The following is an 18,181-nucleotide window of genomic DNA, read 5'->3' as shown; positions in this document are numbered from 1 at the left end:
GAGGGAAGGGAGGGGCAGATGGGGCTCGGAAGGCAGCCCACCTAGGAGGAGGAAAACTGGTCCTAAATCTCCACTGCCTTGCCGGGATATATCCGGGAGATGCAAAAGCTCAGGTGTAAACCTTACACAAATCCAGATCAGAGTCCCTAAGACTGTTGGATGGTGCCTTGAACTCCTCCTTCCGGCAAGCTGGTGCCAAGCGCCTTGCTCTGCTTTCCTTTGGACCACAGCAGCGAGCCGAGAGGGGGGTCTTGTTATCTGGACAGCCCAGGACCTCCAGACACCCTGCCCAGGCTTGCGCCCCAGGGAAGTCACTTCGGGACCGCCAACATGGCGGTTTGGCTGCATCCCCGGAGGCGTGCTCCATCATCTCTCGAGACAGACGCAAGCCAGTGCCAAAAACTTTGGAGACAGCGCCTAGGCCTGGCTCACTTTCATCGGTTAATTTCAGCGGCAGCGTTTCCTCTATCTGTTGAGCTGTGCCTCCAATTCTGGAGAACGCAGAGCTTGGGGAAGGCTTCCCCGATGGGAAACAGAATGCTGCAAGCGTGTTTACTTTTAAAAGTGCCTTTCCTTTTCACAAGAGTGGGGTTGTGTTGTTGTTTTTCCAGCATTACTAGCAGCAGAGCTTAAGCGGCTGATGGGGTCATTGGTTGTGTCTGTCATCGGGTGCTCTTGTGTTCCCACCCCACCCCCCAGGGGGGGCAGGTGCATTGATCGGATTTCGGGACTTACGCAAAAGCAACGGCGTGTGTTTGTGCGGTTTCGCTTCTGGCTCTGTCCCGCTGTCCTCGTGGAGATAACTGATAACAGGAAGGGCGTGGGAGACTTTTTTCCACCACAGACATCGGGTCACGCTGGGAAATAATTCCCATCCCTTCTCTCAGCTTGCTTGGCGCGATCTCCTGTCCAAGCAGGACCAGCGGGGAGGGGGGAACACACAGATGGATCCTTCTTCCTCCTTGGGTTTCATAAGATCATAAAGTCGGACGGGATCCCAAGGGTCAGTCAGTCAGTTTTATTGCACATAGCCAAAGGCTGCCGCAATGTACACAGAATCATTCAACAATTAAAAGAAAATATGCTGGATTGATACAAAAAACGTTTATATTATCAAGACATTGCCTACTCTAAACAAGCTATAAAAGTACCTCAATATACAAGTTAAGACATTAAACAATAAAATTTATAAGCTCAAATTATCACATGGCCACTAATATGTTAATTAATACAATGTGCAATTATATTCGGAGTTTGGTGATAAAGATAGAATATAGCTTAATGTAGATAGGGTCAAATAAATTCATCTCCTTTACAGTTGGTGGCTACCTTGGCTATATAATTTGCTCTACTTTGCCTAGCGGCAGTTGCAAAGAGTGCTATATGCCAGGTCACATACTTATCTGTGTCTGCGAGGAGATATAAAATCATGTCATGTTCTGGCCAAGGGTCATCTAGTCCAACCCCCTGCAATGCAGAAATCGCAGCTAAATAATCCATGACAGGTGGCCATCGAACCTCTGCTTAAAATCCTTCCATGAATGAGAGTCCACCACCTTCTAAGTTAAAACGAGATGAGCCCTGTGGGCCTCATACAGCAGCGAGACTCTAATAATAATAATAATAATAATTTATTATTTATATCCTGCTAATCTGGCTGAGTTTCCCCAGCCACTCTGGGCAGCTCCCAATCGAGTGTTAAAAACAATACAGCATTAAATATTAAAAACTTCCCTAAACAGGGCTGCCTTCAGATGTCTTTAAAAAATAAGATAGCTGCTTATTTCCTTCACATCTGAAGGGATGGGCGTTCCACAGGGTAGGCGCCACCACCGAGAAGGCCCTCTGTCTGGTTCCCTGTAACTTGGCTTCTCGCAGGGAGGGAACCTCCAGAAGGCCCTTGGCACTGGATCTCAGTGTCCGGGCAGAATGATGGGGGTGGAGACGCTCCTTCAGGTATATTGGGTCTTTGAGGCCGTTTAGGGCTTTCAAGGTCAGCACCAACACTTTGAATTGTGCTCGGAAACGTACTGGGAGCCAATGCAGATCTTTCAGGACTGGTGTTATGTGGTCCCGGCGGCCGCTCCCAGTCACCAGTCTAGCTGCCGCATTCTGGATTAATTGCAGTTTCCAGGTCACCTTCAAAGGTAGCCCAACGTAGAGCGCGATGTTTTTAGGTGAAAAAGGAGATTTGCAGCCGGTTGACCCAAAATTCTGCCCTCTCTGTGGCCTTGAAGGTCTCCGTTAGCTGGGCTACTACAGCCGTACCTTGGTTCTCGAATTAATCCGTTCCGGGAGTCCGTTTAACTCCCAAAACGGTTCGAAAAGCAAGGCACAGCTTCCGATTGGCTGCAGGAGCTTCCTGCAGCCAATAGGAAGCCACAGAAGCTGTCTGGCTTCCAAAAAACGTTCACAAACCGGACACTCACTTCCGAGTTTGCGACATTCAGGAGTCGGTTTGTTCGTGAACCAAAGTGTTCAACTACCAGGGTACCACTGTATTGGGATTTTTAAAAGGAAAAATAAAGGCAGGTATTTAGTTGATCAGGAAAGAAATTCACCAGTTTTATAGAATTGTATAGTTGGATGGGATCCTGAGCGTCATCTAGTTCACCCCCCTGCTGGGGAAGAATCTCAAATAAAGCATCCATGGTTCTGCTACAAGAACAATATTGTGAAGTGACTTTAAAGCTCCTGTCTGCACCAGACATTTGATGGGGTATCGCAAACCCACGGCTTCCCCCAAAGTAACAGACAGGGAACTGCTGTCTGTTAAACTTTTGTTGTTGTTGAAGAATCTCCTTTTAAAAACTATATTTTATTGCGTTTTAGATGTCAAATTTAAACATCTGCATCATATAGGAATTCCTTGAATCCTTTTGACTCCCCTCCACCCTTCCATGGTTACCGTTTTCAAACTTTTTCCACTGCTTCACTTATTTTCTCTGTTTTTCTTATATAATCCAATTTTCCCTTCGTTTTTAATACGTTACAAACGTTATTCAAATCCTGCCAAAGTTTTTAGTTGTTTACAGTGTTCTCTTAGATACATTATAAATTTTTCTCATTCCTTTTTAAAGTTCATCACTTCCTAGTTTCTGATTTTCCCGATCATTTTTGCCATTAAGGCGTAGTCCATGGGTCAGCAAACTTTTTCAGCAGGGGGCTGGTTCACCGTCCCTCAGACCTTGTGGGGGGCTGGACTATATTTTTTTGGGGGGGGGGAATGAACGAATTCCTATGCCCCACAAATAACCCAGAGGTGCATTTTAAATAAAAGGACACATTCTACTCATGTAAAAACACGCTGATTCCCGGACTGTCTGTTGGCCGGATTGAGAAGGCGATTGGGCCGGATCCGGCCCGCGGGCCTTAGTTTGCCTACCCATGGCATAGTCCATCATCTTCACCAGCCATTCGTCTCTGGTCGGGACTTTATCTTCTTTCCATCTTTGGGCCACCCTTTGCCCGTAAATCTCAGGGTGGTTCACAACATAAAATGAACAATATAAAAACACACAAAATACGTACTAAAATTAAGGGTGCCGAGAGCTGCTGGGAGGGTGGAAAGTTACTGAAACTGAGATTTGAAGGCTGGGATGGGGGGAAAATGAATCAATCTGGATTCCAGACAGGTCTGATAAAGGAGAAGATCCCCGCGGATTAGGCGTGCGTCTCGCTCCTGGAAAAAGCAGGTCTGTCTCAAAATTTACGACGCTGTCCTTTTCTTATCTGTCAGACAAACTTGCAGAAAGGGACCTTTCTGTCTGGCTCAGAAGGAGCTGAAACCCGCCATTAATATTTTTCCGGAGGGGCGCTGTGTGTGACCACCGGCCTCCCCTTTCCCTACCCAAAGATAATTCGAGAACGTTTCCTGGCAGGCCCAAAACGATCCGTAGTTTGCCTCTTGTGAGCTCATAACTCCTTTTCCTTGTTGGTAACTGGAATGATGAATGGGATATGAAGCTGTCAGCGGAGCTGCGAAGCGTGGACACCATTCGTGACAAAATGCTCCACCTTGCCCCGGGGAATTTTTTATTTTTATTAAAACTCTTATCAGATGCATCGGAGTTCTGTACTACAGAACCACAGACCCTTCTCCCCTTTTCCTGAACCTCATTTTGAGGGCGGGGGAGCTGTGTTCTTTTCGAACTATGGATAAGGAATCCCACTTTAAGGGGGTCAAATCCAGATTTTCCCCCGGCCACATGTTTTGCAGGCACCCTCCCATAGTCCTTTGGCTTTCACAATGCTTCTCGTCTTCCCGGATCGTAGAATCAAACGAGTCGGAAGGGGACACAGAGGCCATCTGGCCCAACCCCTTCGCAATGCAGGAATCTTTTGCCCAGGGCAGGACTTGAACCCATGTGTGCTGATCCTGGGGGCTAACCGAGAGGCGAGGTCCGAGTCCAGTCCGATGTCAATGGTGCAGTATGGAGGCTGTCCGTCAAAGCTGTAGCTGGGTCCAAGGCGGGCAGTCGGGAGGAGTCAGGAACTCTGGCAGAAGAGCAGGACAGTGTGCAGGCAGGAACAGGCTACCAACAACGTTGCTCCCGCAACCTGGGGCTGGGGCTGGCTGGCTTTTATCTGCCCCGAGGCATAGGGCGGCCCCGGTCCACAGGTGACTCACCTCTCCTGGCCTGGAGGCGAGCACTCCTCCTGCGGGAACTTAGTTCCCTCTGCCTCTCTGCCCTGAACCTCTGCAGCTCAGGAGAGACTGGAGGGTTACCGGACCCAGAGGCAACCTCACCTTCCCCTGACGGGGCTGCAGGCAATGGGTCCTCCATCACCTCAGGAGCCACAGCAGACTCAGCTGGTGCCTGCACCTGAGGATCCAGCACAGGTGAGGACCCTTCAGGCTCAGGCCCCAGCCCTGGCTCAGCTGGTTCTGGAGGCGGGAACTCCTGTGCAGGCTGAGATTCCTCAGGTTCAGCCTCTGAATCCGATTCCCAGGCCATCACACCATGGCCCTGAGATGAAGAAGCTCATGCTCTACCAACTGCGAGCTATCGGGACAGAGAGGTGTGTGTGTAGGAAGCCTGCTTGACACAAAGGTTAAGATCTCTGGTGCAGCCCCACCTGTTAGCATTCCACTCCTCTATTGCTGGTTGTGTGATTGTTACATCACGTGTCTGTGTTTACTTTCTATATAAACACGCAAGACGTAACCAGCTGTACTTTTAATAATAAATCAACAGCAGCAACAATTTATTTTGATATGATGATAAGAAAATATTATTATTATTATTATTATTATTATTATTAGCTAATTAATGGAATTTGAGTACAAATTTCACTTCAGAAATTGGCTCCTCCTCGCAATTATTTTTTTTAATCAAAAGTTTTATTGATTTTCCAAAGTTTATAAACAACTAACCAGCTGTACTTTGGAATAAATGAGGTACTGTGGTACCTCAGGTTACAGACTCTGCTAACCCAGAAATAGTGCTTCAGGTTAATAACTTTGCTTCAGGATGAGGACAGAAATTGTGCTCTGGCGGCGCGGCAGCAGCAGGAGGCCCCATTAGCTAAAGTGGTGCTTCAGGTTAAGAACAGTTTCAGGTTAAGAACAGACCTCCAGGACGAATTAAGTACTTAACCCAAGGTACCACTGTATAATATTCATTGTGTCAAATTGTAGATTTCAACGGAAGTCTCATAAAGTTCAATGAAAAAAGCCAGTGGATCAGTTCATTCTCTGGTCAGTTCATGCATAAGGTCCATACACGTATAAGTATTTATTCCACCTGTCTGTTCATAGAGTCCAATAATCCACATGAAGGGTTGTTACAGTTCCACAGAGTCTAAGACAAGGTTTTCCGGAATATTAGCCTTGTTTCGCTATCCTAGGCTTCATCAGTAGAACAGGCTCATATGTAATATTACAGGATAGTGGATCTTGCATCTATAAGATCCACCATCCTGTAATATTACATATGAGCCTGTTCTACTGATGAAGTCTAGGATGGCGAAACAAGGCTAATATTCCGGTGCTTTTCGACACCCGTGTAAGCACCTCCTCTGCTGTGAGAAACTGGGAATGTCCTAGTTATATTGCATTTTATTCTTAAAGTAGTGCTGTAGGAGATTCACAGCCGCCTTATTGTATTGTTTCCAGTGCTGACCTTGGGCCAGAACAGCCTGTCCGTTCATTGCGGGACTTCTTAATCTTCCGTGGGCGGGGAGGGAATGAGGAACGATCTGATCCTGGGTTGGTCTCAGTGACTGGTTTACGGCAAGTCTCTGGCAACGGCCCAAGAACCAGCGTTCGATAGCAGAAAAGCTCTGTGCGCAGGGGACCCTCTGCTTTTAAAAAGGGATTTTCAAAGCCTGCTGTGAAAGGAAACCCGCATTCTGCAAACTGTGTGCATTATTGTTGTTGTTGTTTTGTTGTTGTTGTTGTTGTTTATTCAGTTTGCATCCCGGCCTTAAACTGCGGAACTCACTGCCACAGGAGGCAGCGGTGGCCACCCGCTTGAACCGCTTTAAAAGCAGCTAGGGAAAATTCACAAGGGAGACGAGAAAGCTCCAATCTAAAATGGGCATCTGGAGAACCGACCCGGGAGATGCGTGGTTCAGATGTGGGCATTGAGGAAGGGCTCGCGACGTTCAAATTCGGAATTTGCATCTCTTACCTATGTCAAGTGATCTTTGCAAATGTTGCTGTGCAATTCAGGGCTCTTGGGTCTGAATCTTTGAACGGGCTGAAGTTGCTAACCTATGTGAAAAGGGAGCATAAAAGAGGTGGGGGCGTTTTTCGGGGGGGGTCCACGTTTGGAATTCATTCTCCCTTCATCCTCCTGGTCCCCAGTGAGTAAGCATTCTTGTGATATGAGCTGTAACAAAACCCTGTGTGTGTGTGTGTGTGTGTGTGTGTGTGTGTGTGTGTGTTTAGGGGGTGGGGACCTATATTGCGGTGGGGGGGGCCCAGGTCTGACCATCTGATCCAGCTCCCTCATCGTATGAAAGCTGGTGGACTTCATCAGTTACAAGAGACAGCTTGGGGGACGGGTTTTTCCTTTTAATTATTAAACAAAAAAAACCAAGCATCTGTCTGTCTCTCTCTCTCTGTGTGTCACTGGATCTGGTTGCCCCAGTTCTTGGGGATCTGAGCAGGCCCAGGGCGGGGGCACTCTCATCTGTGTTTCCAGGGGGCGGAGGGAGAAAGTATCTGACACCTTCTCCTTCCTTTTCTAAGGGATACGATTGGCGCTTTGGGTTAAACCACAGAGCCTAGGGCTTGCCGATCGGAAGATCGGCGGTTTGAATCCCCGCTCCCGTTGCTCGGTCCCTGCTCCTGCCAACCTAGCAGTTTGAAAGCACGTCAAAGTGCAAGTAGATAAAGAGGTACCGCTCCAGCGGGAAGGTAAACGGCGTTTCCGTGCGCCGCTCTGGTTCGCCAGAAGCGGCTTAGTCCTGCTGGCCACATGACCCGGAAGCTGTACGCAGGCTCCCTCGGCCAATAAAGCGAGATGAGCACCGCAACCCCAGAGTTGTCCGCGACTGGACCTAACGGTCAGGGGTCCCTTTACCTTTACCTTCCCTTTCTAACAGACGTGGATGGCACTGTGGTCTAAACCACAATGCCTAGGGCTTGCCGATTGGAAGGTCAGTGGTTTGAATCCCCGCGACGGGGTGAGCTCCTGTTGCTCGGTCCCTGCTCCTGCCAACCTAGCAGTTCGAAAGCACATCAAGTGCAAGTAGATAAATAGGTACCGCTCCAGCGGGAAGGTAAACGGCGTTTCCGTGCGCCGCTCTGATTCGCCAGAAGCGGCTTAGTCCTGCTGGCCACATGACCCAGAAGCTGTACACCGGCTCCCACGGCCAATAAAGTGAGATGAGCACCGCAACCCCAGAGTCGTCCGCGACTGGACCTAACGGTCAGGGGTCCCTTTACCTTTACCTTCCCTTTCTAACGGACGTGGATGGCACTGTGGTCTAAACCACAATGCCTAGGGCTTGCCGATTGGAAGGTCAGTGGTTTGAATCCCCGCGACGGGGTGAGCTCCTGTTGCTCGGTCCCTGCTCCTGCCAACCTAGCAGTTCGAAAGCACATCAAGTGCAAGTAGATAAATAGGTACCGCTCCAGCGGGAAGGTAAACACCGTTTCCGTGCGCTGCTCTGGTTCGCCAGAAGCGGCTTAGTCATGCTGGCCACATGACCCGGAGGCTGTACACCGGCTCCCTCGGCCAATAAAGAGAGATGAGCGCCGCAACCCCAGAGTCAGCCACGATTGGACCTAATGGTCAGGGGTCCCTTTACCTTTACCTTCCCTTTCTGGGACAAAGCAGCCCCTATTTGCAGGGGGAAGAAGATGTCAGACTCTTCCATCGCATTGTGGGTTGCTTCCAGCGCTAGCCTTGCTCAGAGTAAAAGGTGGAGACATGCCGTATTTTCGCTCCATAAGACACATCTGGCCATAAGACGCACCTAGTTTTTAGAGGAGGAAAACGGGGGGGGGGGGGAATATTCTGAATCAAACATTGTACTAAACTATTTAATAAACTACCGGTATATCAGAATGAGAGTGAGAGGGACAGGAGTTGTATGTTTCTTTAGTGTGCGCGCTGAAGGAGCGATGAGCGGGGAGGCAGCACGCCCCTGGATGGACCCGACACAGGAACCCCAGCAGCCTCCTCTTGTGTAAGCGCTTTGCTGCTTTAAAGCGAGCCACGGAAGACGGAAGGAAGGGGAGCCATGAATCCACCGCTTTCAACTGCAGCGGGATCCCGCTGCCGTTCACAGGCATTCACTCCATAAGACGCACAGACATTTCCCCCTACTTTTTAGGAGGAAAAAGGTGCATCTTATGGAGCGAAAAATACGGTAACTGCGATGCTGGGAAACTGGGGGAGGCAAGAGGTCAAGGCGGGGAGCGCAGACTGGACACACACACACTCTGCATTTTTAGCCAGTTCGGGCTGCAACTCAGGGGCAAAGCACCTGCTTGGCACACCTGGAAATCCCAAATTCAGTCCCCAGGGGCATAGGATCCTGGAGTTGAAAGGGACCCCGGGGGGTCATCTAGTCCAACCCCCTGCAATGCATCTCCAGGTCAGTCTAGGCAAGCCCCTCTACCTGAAACCCTGTGAGAGTTGCTGCCAGTCAGTGTAATCAGTACTGAGATAGATGGACCCAGTGGTCCCACATAAGAGTGCCTGGGGAAACCCAGCCAGATGGGCAGGGTATTATTATTATTATTATTATTATTATTATTATTATTATTATTATCATCCTTGTTGTTGTTATGGCAGCTTCTAGTGTTCCTGTTTTGGGTGGGAGGGATCCCACAGCTAATTCTCCCCTGGTCTCCTGGCTGGCCCAAACAGGACTAATTCATCCAGCTAGCCCTGGTGATCATCTAATGTTTATTGGATGGATTTCCCCCCTAAATTGATTTTTGAATTCTGAATTTATTGCTATTCATGTTTTATACTGTATTTTATGCTGTTTTTTGTTGCATCAATTAAGTGTTTTGTTGTTAGCCGCCCTGAGCCTGGTTTTCTGAACCGGGAACGGCAGGGTATAAATAAAAAATTATTATTATTATTATTACCGTATTTGTCTGTGTGAACTTCTGACCACTTGCCGATCACTTTGCTGTTTCCAAATATCTCCGCTTCACAGCTCTCCCTGTTTCCTGGAAGCCTTTCGGCTTCCTCTTACATACGCAAATGCTCTCACCCCTCTGCTCCTTTCACATCCTGTTTTGATCATACTATTGTAGAGTTGGAAGGGAACCTGGGGGTCATCCAGTCCACTCCGCTGCTATGCAGGAATCTCAGCTAACGTATCCAAAGCGTCACCTGCAAAATATACCCAAATTGCCACACTAAATTGAAACCACCAGATGTAAACTCAAAAGCAACACTGGTTTCTTTGACCCAAATAATCTTCACTTTCTCCAGAAGCTGGGATGCATATTCGTTTGCCTATATAACAACTAAGCTGTGGTTTATCAAGCGATGATTTGTCAAACCGTGGTTGGCTTGATTGGCCAAATCCTACCCAGTGGCTTAACAGTGGTTTGTTTAACTGACAGCAAGCTGCCACCTGAAACCATGGTTTGCTGTTGGCCTACGAAACCTTGGTTTGCTTTATTGATTTATTAGATACGGCCCTTCAGCATACGATCTCAGGGCGGTTCACTAGGTTTAAAAAACCCAGGCAAAAGCACAAAAAAATAGTTAAAACCAAAACAACCAAACAATACCCCCCAAACACAATTATAATATTAATCATCCATAGGTTTGGCTGTACGCTTGGTGTTTTGCATAGCCTTGACACTCTTCACTGTGGTTTGTTTGGCCTCCCTGTTCCTGACACCTGTCAAGCTTTCCAAGGGTTTTGTCTTTGGAAAAACAAACCATGATGTGTTTAATCATCTGTGGAATTGCTCCTAGTTAACTCGCTGTTTCTTGAGCAAACCACGGTTTATCATTGCGGGTCAGACGATGGTCTCCCCGCTTAATGGGAGTTGGGCAGGCTAGTCTGGCCCCAAAAGGTATTTGGGCCCCAAAAGCCATTTCAGGCAGGCTTCCTCCACCTGGTACCCTTCGGGCCAGGGTTTCCCCAAGACTACAACTCCCATCATCCATAGCAAGCAGGAACAGTGGGTGATGGGATTTGTAGTCCAAAAGCAGCTGGAGACCCAAGTTTTGCGAAACCCTGATCTAGACGTTGCTGGACTCCAACTGGACTTATCCTTCCGGATTTTTCGGTCCTTAAAATGTTAGAATTAGCGCTCTGAATTGCCTCCAGAAATGACTCTCTCTCTCTCTCTTTCTTCCTCTCTCCCTCGCAGGCCTCAAGACATCATTGTGTTCATGATTGGCGGAGCCACGTATGAGGAGGCACTGACAGTTTACAACCTGAACCGCACCACCCCTGGGGTCCGGATTGTGCTGGGCGGGACCACCATCCACAACACAAAGAGGTGAGCAGTACCCCAAGCCCTGCCCTCCCCCCCCCGAGTGGGCAGCAGTTGCTGGCGGGTGATGGGCACATGGCATTGCTCGGAGTAGACCTATGAAAATGAATGGGCCTCGCTTAGTCCTGCCCATTTTCTTCAGCTAACAGCCTTACACACCATTGCGGCACCGAGAAGGCCAACTTTGTTTCTGGCTCTCGAGATTATTATTATTATTATTATTATTATTATTATTATTATTATTAATAATAATAATAATAATAATAATTTTTTATTTATACCATGCCCTTCCCCGTGCAAAAACTCAGGGCGGCTAACAACAAATTTAAAACACTTAATTATAAAAAGCAGCATAAAATACAGTATAAAAACATGAATAACAATAAAATTCAAAAATCAATTCAGGGGAATCCCCAGGGCTAGCCAGCTGAATTGGTCCTACTTGGGCCAGCGAGGAGGCCAGGGGAGAATTAGCTTTGGGGTCTCAGAGCGGGTGATCTTCATAAAAGGGGAGGGAAGGGAAATAAAAGATCAGGCTGAATTCAAATTAAAGGCCAGGCGGAATAGCTCTATCTTACAGGCCCGACGGAAGGAGGTTAAATCCTGCAGGGCCCTAGTCTCATGGGACAGAGCATTCCACCAGGTCGGGGCCATCACTGAAAAGGCCCTGGCCCTGGTGGAGGATAGTCTGACTTCCTTAGGGCCCGGGACCTCTAAACTATGGTTATTCATGGACCTTAAGGTCCTCTGCGGGGCAGACCAGGAGAGGTGGTCCCATAAATATGAGGGCCCTAAGCCACAAAGAAGAAGCTGTGCTGCCTACCAGGTGTTGGGGCAGGAGAGGCAGCAAGACTTTTCCTCTCGAGTGAGACACCCATTGCAGAGACAGCTCTCTGACCGGACCCCAGACTTAAATATCTCCCCGAAAGTGGGTTACAAAGGCAAGTCTGTATTAACCCACATTTTGCTCTGAAAATCCTGATGAAATTAGCTGGGGTGCCCCTCCATCCACCTTCTCCAGATCTTTTATTTATCTCTCACACACACATCTCCACTCCACAAATTATTGAGTTGACTTGTTTGGCCCAGGAGTAGTGGTTGGGGGTACAGTCTAGAGCCCCCGCCCCAGAAATGGTCAGACTTCTGCTCCCAGCAGCCAGCAATGGCCAGCAGACAGGAAGAAGGATGGGAATTGAGAGACTGACAACTTCCGGACCCTGCGTCCCACCTCCCAGTTTGGAAAGGTCCAGGCAAGATGGGACCAATGGTTTGACCCCACGGGAGGCAGCTTCCTGTGTTTCCAAATTGTCCCGAGACCCATCGAGCCGAGTACCCATAACGCTGTTACACAAACCGATGGTTTCGGCCGCGCGTGGAATACTGTGTGCCGTTCTGGTCGCCCCACCTGAAAAGGGAGATCGAAAAGCTGGGGAAAGCTCGGAGAAAGGGAACCCGAACGATCGAGGAGAGGGAGCAATGCTCCTGCAAGGAGAGATGGCAGCGTTTGGGGCTTTTCAATTTGGAGAAGAGGTGAGGAAGATTTGACAAGATATAAGCCGTTTATAAAATGATGCAGGACATGGAGAAAGCGAAGGGAGAAAGGGCTTTTTGTTTCCTTTTTGCTAAAGCCAGAACTTGTGGGGACGCAGTGAAGCTGAATGTTGGGAGATTCAGGATAGAGTTGAACTGCGGAACTCCTTGCCACAGGACGCATAAACTGGGTTGGCTTTTTAAAAATGGATTGGGCAAATTCATGGAGGAGGAGAGGGCTACTAGCCACAATAACTGTACTGTGCCTCCACAGTTATGGGACTACTCTTGAGTAGGACTAGCAACAGAGTCAAGACTATCCCATTTAAGCTAAAAGAAAAACCAGGGAGGTTTTCTTATTTGTTTTCAAATGAAGCACTGCGGGAAAATGAATGTAAAGAGAAAATTGGGGTGTGTGTGTGTAATATTTCACTATAATGGACTTTGTGCATCCCCAAGCAATTTGCAAATATTTTATGCAAAGCAATGGATAAATAAGACTGAGATCCCCAACCATAAACTACGCTCCCCGTGAGAGTGAGCAATAGAGATGATCAACAGCTACAAGGGAAATTTATTAGGAAAACAAGCCGCTGGTGTTTTTATACAAATTCTAGGGTACCTAACTGTATTTAGCTCTGTACAGAGCCTTGAACCTGTAGCCCCCGAGACGTGAGTTCAAATCCTGAGCCTTCCTGAGCATTTAACACACAATAGTTGATTTGGTGTTAAGCCAATAGATACAAACTGATTGAACTACAAATAATGTTTACTAAATCATGATGCACATGAAAATATGAAACGAGACCAAAATATAGTGCAGAATCTTGAATAACGCTTTGAGATGGACTGAAATAATAATTAGTTAAACTTTAATTCAGCCCTTTATTCAGTAGCATGAGGACTAGAATCTTACTTTGCGTTTAGGGGCAGCTAGTCACCTTTTATAGGGACGCGGGTGGCGCTGTGGGTTAAAGCCTCAGCGCCTAGGACTTGCCGATCAAAAGGTCGGCGGTTCGAATCCCCGCGGCGGGGTGCGCTCCCATCGTTCGGTCCCAGCGCCTGCCAACCTAGCAGTTCGAAAGCACCTTCGGGTGCAAGTAGATAAATAGGGACCGCTTACCAGCGGGAAGGTAAACGGCGTTCCGTGTGCTGCGCTGGCTCGCCAGATGCAGCTTGTCACGCTGGCCACGTGACCCGGAAGTGTCTGTGGACAGCGCTGGCTCCCGGCCTCTTGAGTGAGATGAGTGCACAACCCTAGAGTCTGGCAAGACTGGCCCGTACGGGCAGGGGTACCTTTACCTTTAGTCACCTTTTAATGAGGGTGAAAGAGGAGAGCGCAAAATATGGTCTGAAACTCAACATCAAAAAAACGAAGATCATGGCCACTGGTCCTATCACCTCCTGGCAAATAGAAGGGGAAGAAATGGAGGCAGTGAGAGATTTTACTTTCTTGGGCTCCATGATCACTGCAGATGGTGACAGCAGCCACGAAATTAAAAGACGCCTGCTTCTTGGGAGAAGGGCAATGACAGGCCTAGACAGCATCTTGAGAAGTAAAGACATCACCTTGCCAACAAAGGTCCGTATAGTTAAAGCCATGGTTTTCCCAGTAGTGATGTATGGAAGTGAGAGCTGGACCATAAAGAAGGCTGATCGCTCAAGAATTGATGCTTTTGAATTATGGTGCTGGAGGAGACTCTTGAGAGTCCCATGGACCGCAAGAAGATCAAACACATCCATTCTTAAGGAAATCAGCCCTGTGTGCTCACTGGAAGGACAGATCCTGAAGCTGAGGCTCCAAGACTTTGGCCACCTCGTGAGAAGAGAAGACTCCCTGGAAAAGACCCTGATGCTGGGAAAGATGGAGGGCACAAGGAGAAGGGGACGACAGAGGACGAGATGGTTGGATAGTGTTTTCGAGGTTACCAGCATGAGTTTGACCAAACTGCGGGAGGCAGTGGAAGACAGGAGTGCCTGGCGTGCTCTGGTCCAGGGGGTCACGAAGAGTCGGACACGACTAAACGACTAAACAACAACAACAACAAAGTCACCCTGTGTCAGGAGCCGGAACCAGGAGAGTGTTAGCAATAAAAAACCGTGCCAGTGAAGTTAACTCCTTATTCCAAGAAACCAAAACAGTTCAGTCCTAGTGACCGCAGTAACCCTTCCTAGTAGGTCTTGCCCCAATGCGGCAGTTACAAGGGCTGAAGGTCCCTGCCTTCCCACCGCTCTCTGATGCTCCTCTCCCCATTCCTTCCCCAGAAATCTAAGGCTCCGCCGTCTTGTCTCTCGTTGCTCTTCCCTCGTCATGCCTCTTCTGGTTCTGGGAGACCAGCGGGGAGAAGAGCCAGTTGCAGCCTCCTGGCTTTTTCAGCAGCCTGCCTCATCTCTGCTTCTTGCCCACTGTCCTCTCCAGCCTCTGCTTCTGCCTCTGATCCTGAACCGCTCTCTGCCACCGACTCTCCCTGCTCACTCAGCCCTGTTGCCTCTTCAGATTTTGACACCTCCTCCCTCCAGTCGGCCCCCTCTTCTCCCTCTGACCACTGATCATCATCTCACCTTCAATCCCCGGGCCCTGAGTTTTCTCCCTTGGGGGTTCCCCAGTTGGTGCCTCTGACCCCTCCTCAGCATCCAGCCAGTGCATGACACCCCAAGTGAAAAGGCTGCCTTCCATCCTTCACACAACCAGCCCTGCCCATCACAGCTTCCTCCTCCGAGCCCGCAGAGTTGCCCCTTGCAGAACTCAGCAAAAAGGAGGAGGGAAATGGGGACAAAACTAGAACGAGTTGGCTCCACCTCTCGTTGACACTGACTCCTCTTGTTGCTCCACCTCTCTCTCTCTCTCTTTTTAAAAATGATTTTTATTCATTTTTCCACTTTTATCATAATCACATTTTGTTACATAATTCTATAACTTAATACATTACTCTATAAGAGCACCGACCTCCTTCCCTCCCTCTTTCTGACTTTTCTATAATCCGCATTTTCCGCATTTCTATAATCACATGTTTACCTTCTTTAAAAGAAATGAACTTTTTAAATCATATCATTAAAAAACATTTCACTTTAAGCCTACAAATGTTTTCAGATGTTTACAATTTTCTTTCATATAAAGTATAAATTTGTTCTAGTCCTTTTGAAACAGTTTGTCACGCTGATTCTGGATCTTCCCCGTCAATTTGGCCATCTCTACGTACTCCACCATCTTAACCTGCCAATCTTCCAGTGTTGTAGTTCCTGCTGTTTCCATTTTTGTCTGGCTCCTCCTCTCATTGGCTCTGGCTCCTCCTCATGTTGCCTCTGGCTCCCCCCCTCGTTGCCTTTAGCTCCGCCTCTCGTTGCCTCTGGCTCCACCTCTCATTGCCTGTGGCTCCTCCTCTCATTGCCTGTGGATCCGCCTCTCATTGCCTTTGGCTCCGCCTCTCGTTGCCTTTAGCTCCGCCTCTCATTGCCTCTGGCTCCTCCTCTTGTTGCCTCTGGCTCCACCTCTCATTGCCTGTGGCTCCTCCTCTCATTGCCTGTGGCTCCTCCTCTCATTGCCTGTGGCTCCGCCTCTCATTGCCTTTGGCTCCGCCTCTCGTTGCCTGTGGCTCCTCCTCTCATTGCCTCTGGCTCCTCCTCTTGTTGCCTCTGGCTCCACCTCTCATTGCCTGTGGCTCCTCCTCTCATTGCCTGTGGATCCGCCTCTCATTGCCTTTGGCTCTGCCTCTCGTTGCCTTTAGCTCCGCCTCTCGTTGCCTCTGGCTCCTCCTCTTGTTGCCTCTGGCTCCACCTCTCATTGCCTGTGGCTCCTCCTTTCATTGCCTGTGGCTCCGCCTCTCATTGCCTGTGGCTCCTCCTTTCATTGCCTGTGGCTCCGCCTCTCATTGCCTGTGGATCTGCCTCTCGTTGCCTGTGGATCCGCCTCTCGTTGCCTGTGGCTCCGCCTCTCATTGCCTGTGGATCTGCCTCTCGTTGCCTGTGGCTCCGCCTCTCATTGCCTGTGGATCTGCCTCTCGTTGCCTGTGGATCCGCCTCTCGTTGCCTGTGGCTCCTCCTCTCGTTGCCTCTGGCTCCTCCTCTCGTTGCCTCTAGCTCCACCTCCTGTCGGGCTCCCTCCCTTCTGACTCACCAGTCCCACTGAGTTGCCAGCCGCCTCCGCCCCTGCTCCCCACATAACTTGCAGAGGGGGTTGGAGAGAAGGGAGACCCCCACCCACATCTGCCCGCTTAATGATGGACTCACATCGAGGATTAGGTTCGTTTGGGGAGAAAATGAGCCCATTTCTAAAGGGACCCCATCTGGTTCTTTTCTGCAGCATAATGAGCAGTAATGACAGGCAGGGTATTAATGGGAGATTCTGTGAGCGTTTAAGATATAATTACAGTCCTTCGCTTTCTCTCTCTCCCCCCCACCAGTCATATCTAATTCTATTTACTGCACGAACGCGACTCTCTCCTTGGAAGACTCTCCTCTCCTCCCCACAGTTTTCTAGGGAAGCCACAGCTGCCTGCCTCCTTTTTGCCTGGCAGAAAAGGATCTTGCGAGGGGGGCTTGTGCTGTTTTATTTTATTACAATTACTTAAACCCACCGTTCAGGATATAAATCCAGTTTTACAGAGGACAGCCTTCTCGCTGAACGCACCCTCTGCTTGAAAGCACGATTAAACAAAATCTGAACATTGAGGACTAGCGGCTTCCTCTTTTTTTAAAAAAAGGGCAGAGCTGTAGCTCAGTGGCAGAGCACCTGCTTGGCACGCAGAAGGTCCTGGGTTCAACCCCCAATGGCAGACATCTCCCTCCTTCATGGGAGATTTTTAAACAGGGCTTGGGCAGCCACCTGTCAGGGATTATTTGGCTGCGATTCCTGCATTGCAGAGGGTTGGACTGGATGACCTTTGGGGGTCCCGTTCCAATTCTGAAATTCCAGGAGTCTTTTTATAGCTTCATGGCTGGAGAGGAGACCAAACAAATTTCTGAGAGAGGTCCCGTTTGCTTACTGTGTTTTCCCGTGTAGAGAAAGCGTCAGCCGTAGAGGGAGGGCGGTTTTTAGGGTGAGCCAGAGTCTACAGCAACTAATCTGGGGGTTGACCCACTTACCCAGTTAGAGGGATAAAACCCGCTTCCTTTCCCATCTATCAACCATCCCCCCTTCTTCCGAGTGCCTTTTAAATACCAATTGACTAAATACACCGACTGATGGGTCCAGCAATCGTGGACAAAATACTTTGCGCTTCATATAGCAATGTATTTATTTAAATGCTTGTGTGTGTGTGTGTGTGCGCGCGCGCGCGCGTGCCCGTCCCCTGCTGAATATTGCAAACGAATCTCTTAAGCAGCATACAGTCTAGCAAACAAACATACAGTGGACACTCGGGTTCAAACATGATCCGTGTGGGATGCACATTCGCAACCCGTAGCGTTCACAACCCGCGTCTGCGCATGCACAGGTTACGATTCGGTGCTTCTGCGCATGCGCAAAGTGCGATTTAGTGCTTCTGCGCATGCGTGACCGATGAAACCCGGAAGTAACCCGTTGCTTGTATGTGATGACAATAAAAGGTTTGATGATGATGATGATGATAAAATAAATAACAGGCCAGAGTCCCTGTCTTCTGCAACAACACGAGATAACTTGCAGACCAGGTGATCTTTAATTCTCCCCTACCCTGCAAGACTAGTAGGTGAGTCTGTACTTTTTAGGATCCATTACCAGGTTGGGTGTGCAAACAGACATTT

At 48.9% G+C, this 18,181-nt stretch overlaps 1 protein-coding gene across 4 annotated transcripts in view; it reads left to right on the top strand.

The window, feature by feature from the left end:
* The window catches only part of VPS45 (vacuolar protein sorting 45 homolog), a 73,363-nt gene that overhangs the window by 48,798 nt on the left and 6,384 nt on the right, over positions 1 to 18,181 (top strand). For all 4 annotated transcript variants that reach the window (XM_053369386.1, XM_053369389.1, XM_053369388.1 and 1 more), the window contains one exon: positions 10,805 to 10,936. In XM_053369386.1, the coding sequence (XP_053225361.1) occupies positions 10,805 to 10,936 (132 nt within the window). The remainder of the gene's footprint in view (positions 1 to 10,804; positions 10,937 to 18,181) is intronic.

Source organism: Podarcis raffonei, chromosome 16 (assembly GCF_027172205.1).
Source record: "Podarcis raffonei isolate rPodRaf1 chromosome 16, rPodRaf1.pri, whole genome shotgun sequence".
Taxonomy (NCBI): Eukaryota; Metazoa; Chordata; class Lepidosauria; order Squamata; family Lacertidae; genus Podarcis; species Podarcis raffonei.
The sequence above is the reverse complement of the archived record's forward strand: the minus strand, read 5'-3'. Positions and strand labels throughout refer to the sequence as shown.